The 4,737-nt window shown below is 43.3% G+C and overlaps 1 protein-coding gene across 1 annotated transcript in view; it reads right to left on the bottom strand.

The window, feature by feature from the left end:
* Window positions 1–560: 560 nt before the first annotated feature.
* Window positions 561–4,737, bottom strand: part of SPSB1 (splA/ryanodine receptor domain and SOCS box containing 1) — a 5,582-nt gene continuing 1,405 nt past the window's right edge. The window contains exon 2 of the mRNA XM_010005154.1: window positions 561–1,192. Coding sequence (XP_010003456.1) covers window positions 1,065–1,192 — 128 coding nt within the window. The 3' untranslated portion in view covers window positions 561–1,064. The remainder of the gene's footprint in view (window positions 1,193–4,737) is intronic.

The raw sequence follows: 4,737 nt of genomic DNA on the forward strand, positions 1-4,737 counted from the left end.
CCTGCTGCATAGTTAAGTGGAGATTATGCCCGTGGTCTATGCCAGAACAAAGCCAGGTTTGCATGACTTTAAGCAGCTTATCTAGGAAGATAATTCCCTGGCAGATCCCTTAGATAAACACATTAGTATGTTTCTCTAAAGCTTTAACATGGAACAGGCTATACACTAAGCACATGTAAGCCAGCAGGACCTATAGCAGCTCATTCAGAAGGTCTCACCCTATTACATAAATTAGTCCCTTCCCTGTCCCCACATCACCAACAAACCTCTCATTCCAGACTAAAATCTGCAGTTTTCAGTAAAAAAAGAGGGCAGGTGAAGACATGGTATGACTGCTCAATCAACTGAAGCTAACCCACTAATAGGCAGACCAGAGAAAGCAGCATGAGAATTGAGAAAGTAGTGGTGATGAACAAGAAAGCAGGATTCAATGGCTATGAAATAACATTAGAACATGGTGAGAAGTCCTGGCAGAGCTACAGACATCAGCAACATAACCTCCAAATGAAGGAGTGTCCTGGTGGAAGGGTTCTTGGTTTTGGTATTTCAGGGTTTGAAGGTGGGGGGTTTTTTTGGTTTTTCAAAACTCAGCAATTAATTCTTCTTAGTATTTCAGACTCTTCCCCACTCTGCTGGCCACCCTGTGCCTTTCCATTCTTAACATTTCCATTCCATGATCTTAACATTTCTATTCCTAATGCCTTCCCTTCCCCCAAACTATGTTCTTCCCTTTATCTGATACAAAAAAATCATTCACTCCTAGGCTCTACAACCCAAAAGATAGCAACACCACCTTTTCTCAGGAGAAGCAGGGAAGCAGAGAGCTTCTGTAAATGTTCCTTTTGTAAGTGTGCTGGGGAAGTGACTTCCAAAGAACAAAAAACTTGGTCGTGAAAAAAAAATTACTTGAGAGCTTGCCAGTAATGGCACATGGAGACATAAGCAGTGGCAGGAATATTTGGCCAAGGAGTTCTAACAGTAGCGATGACATGAGGGTGGAGAACCCTCAGTGGGTCAGCTCCAGTATTTTGTCTTGGTTCCAACTCTGTCCTTGAACATGAAGGTCATTGGTAGAGCAGGTAGCTCTTGAGGGAAGCTGGCAGTGGCAGTGTAGGGATCTCATTCAGTCTCTCCTTGCCCAGGGCAAGCCTCACAGCTCTCCGACACAAGTCCATCAAAGGCAGTGGTTCAGCTGGGAAAAGAAAGCCAAGACATTAACATCCCATCCCACAAGTTACACATTCATTTTCTAATTCTAAAAAAATCCCTCAGAAAAGACTAAGCAAGACAAGTCAATGCCTGGCACATTTGCAGGATCCAAGCCATTCAGCATCCAAACATCAAGAATTCACCTCATCAAATACACAGGCAGAACATGAAATTTCTGTGTATGTGTATGAAAAATCCTGGAATACCCTAATGAAAGTCTCTCCATCTTCTTAAAAGATTCACTGAAATAAAAGGTTGCAGCAGACAGTGCAACAGCATGTGGTATGGGCACCTAGAAAGTATTGTGATTTTTCCTAGTAGGACCACAGTTGTGAACCCCTTCATTTGTACTACACACTTCCTGTCAAAAACAAAGCCTTCCATCAAAGCTTCATATCACTACTTGTATTGTGACATTTTCCATCAGAGGATTCCCTCCTACATTATAAACCCTGTGAAAGATACAGGCCTTTGGCTATTCTTTTTGTATCCTGTGCTTATAAACACTGAACAAGATAATACTAGTTTTTCAGGAATAGCATATGGGGCCCTTTGATGCTGAAGAGTCATTCACAACATACAGGGGACTAAGGTCAAAGCCAGTTAACACATCACAGCTGCACAGGAGGAAGATTCAGATTAGTTTCTCACAGCTTCTGTCACTAAATCTGTCATAGCTCACCTTCAGTTGGCTGCTCAAGCCTAAGGGGTATCTCCTCCCGCAAGAGAGGGCTAACACAAAGACATCCCAAATTAAGAAGGATGTCCAGTTACCTGCTAATAGCCTGAGGGCTCAGGATGCACCATTAGAAAGCTTCCTTTACAGACATCTAGGGCTGAACTGACACCTAAAAACATCAACAGGAATGGAAAAGTTTGGCTGAGAGGCTGCAGTTTTCAGGAACCTAGATAGATGCCAACAGCTCTAGCTTCCACTACTACAAGCCAAATTAATCTGGCTGTTTGTACAGCCATTTCAAACAGCTGAGAGACAGGAAAAGCTTCATTTTTCCTGCATTTTTAATCGGAATTCAATAAGGTGGACACAAATCCCTTCCTTCCATGTTCAAAGGTAACAGCTAACATTGAGAAACTCAGAAGCATTATCGTCAGTAGCCTCTGATCACGCCTCTCCTGATTCTACTTTGGAGAAAGTAAACAGTCATACTACTGTTCCATGTAGAAAACCCTTCCAAGGAAAAGTGGAGAAAGCTAGTTTCTATCTAATTTTTGGCAAGAAGTCTGCGAGAAGGAGTTTGTGAGCTGAAGAGACTTGGTAACAGTCAGGAAATACACACTTGAATTGATCCATCTCCTCCTCAAGTCAGCAGCCAGGGCTCAACTGAGGCCCTATTTCCCCCCCGTTCTTCATTGCTATGGATCACAAGCTATTACCTGCTCCAGGGGAAGCTGCAGTGGAATGTTTTTTCTAACAGTTCTCCAAAGCTCACTCAGTGCTTCAAGCATTATTCCTGAAGAATCACACCTCTATAAGCACACCTCTTTTGCCCTTATAGCCAGGTGGAAAACAAACAGATCTGTCAAGGCAGTGCTGTTGCTTCCCAAGCCACACCATTTGTCACACAGCTTCTGTGCCACTAGTAAAAAATATGGCTGTCCTACCCTGTATTCAGTGTCTGTCCCAATTCTTCCTGCTCCATATTGAGATAGCTGGGACTGAACCATTGTCTAACCACCATGCCAGAGCACAAGTGGCTTGATGTTCAAAGTCTATAGTTATTAACATAAAATACATTCCAGTTTAATGGCTTTAAAAGGAGAGGATCATCTTCCCACAGAGATTAAGACCAATAACTTTGTCCTCATCTAGTTTGCACTGATAGCCCAGCCTGACAAGAGATACCAAGTCCAAAGGAGAAAGCACACACATCTGACCACCTTCCATTCACAAGCACTACAATCACTGGACAGTGTTGCTATTGAATACTCAGAAGGGGATAGAGCCAGACACCTTTTTTCTATCGGTGCCAAAACAGCATCCAGTCATTCCTGGCCTTATGCCCACAATTCTATGTTGAGAGCACATTACACCAAATCCAATACTGGAGGTGGCCATTTCCTTGCTAAGTGCAGTTCTGTGCCAACAACTCCAAAGACTTGCTAGCTTGGAGGGGATTTGCAAATACTGGCTTTAAGTCTTCAGAAAAATCTGGTTACTGAAGCTGCTGCCATTCTGTAGGTTGTGGCAGAATGAGCTGATTTCTTCTTTTGATGAGGAAGTGCTCTGCCAATAGCTCTGCCAATTTGGTCTTGTGGATTTTGCTTCTATCCCTTTGCAAGGCTTCCTTGGTTATTCTGATAACTCACTTTTCCTGATGCCCAGTGTCAGGTTTGTTGTACCTCATGTCACCAGTGCCAGGGGTTTGCCATTGCTGTCCCAGCATTAGAACATGGTCTAAGCACAAATAAAAGAGCCGAGTATGCTACAGCCTTTGGGCAGGCACTGCTCTGGAATGCAGGGGAAACACAACTCTTCATATCAATACTGCCAAATTTATTTCACTAACAACATAAATCCAGATTTTAATCCATTTCCTTCACCTCTCTCCTCCACCCTACCCAGAGGACTGAGTCACATTCTGGCCCACTGGGAACTTCTGACTATGAGAGATAACAGACTTTAGCACATTTGGACAGCAAAATTTATTACTAAGCTTAGCTAGAGATTGATGTCCCTATTAGTAAAAGGCCTGGCATGCAAGTTGGGCTGGCTACAATATCCAGCCCCATGCTAGAAGTGAGCACACCCTGCCCTGAAAGAAGCAGAGAAGTGAGATACTTTTTTGAAAGATGAGACATTCCCATTTCCTTAGACAGATCTCCCCATGCTTGCCTGCAAGGGATTTTAAGAGTCCCTTCATTAGACATTCAAGGAAGGTGATTGTCCCTCAGAGGCTGTTTCCTGTAAAGAGACACTGGGATTACATTGCCAATAATGAAACTGTCAGAAGGACATTCCTGAACATGGTCTAAGCACAAATAAAAGAGCCGAGTATGCTACAGCCTTTGGGCAGGCACTGCTCTGGAATGCAGGGGAAACACAACTCTTCATATCAATACTGCCAAATTTATTTCACTAACAACATAAATCCAGATTTTAATCCATTTCCTTCACCTCTCTCCTCCACCCTACCCAGAGGACTGAGTCACATTCTGGCCCACTGGGAACTTCTGACTATGAGAGATAACAGACTTTAGCACATTTGGACAGCAAAATTTATTACTAAGCTTAGCTAGAGATTGATGTCCCTATTAGTAAAAGGCCTGGCATGCAAGTTGGGCTGGCTACAATATCCAGCCCCATGCTAGAAGTGAGCACACCCTGCCCTGAAAGAAGCAGAGAAGTGAGATACTTTTTTGAAAGATGAGACATTCCCATTTCCTTAGACAGATCTCCCCATGCTTGCCTGCAAGGGATTTTAAGAGTCCCTTCATTAGACATTCAAGGAAGGTGATTGTCCCTCAGAGGCTGTTTCCTGTAAAGAGACACTGGGATTACATTGCCAA

This window comes from Chaetura pelagica, unplaced genomic scaffold (genome assembly GCF_000747805.2).
Source record: "Chaetura pelagica isolate M959 unplaced genomic scaffold, ChaPel_1.0 scaffold159, whole genome shotgun sequence".
Lineage (NCBI taxonomy): Eukaryota > Metazoa > Chordata > Aves > Apodiformes > Apodidae > Chaetura > Chaetura pelagica.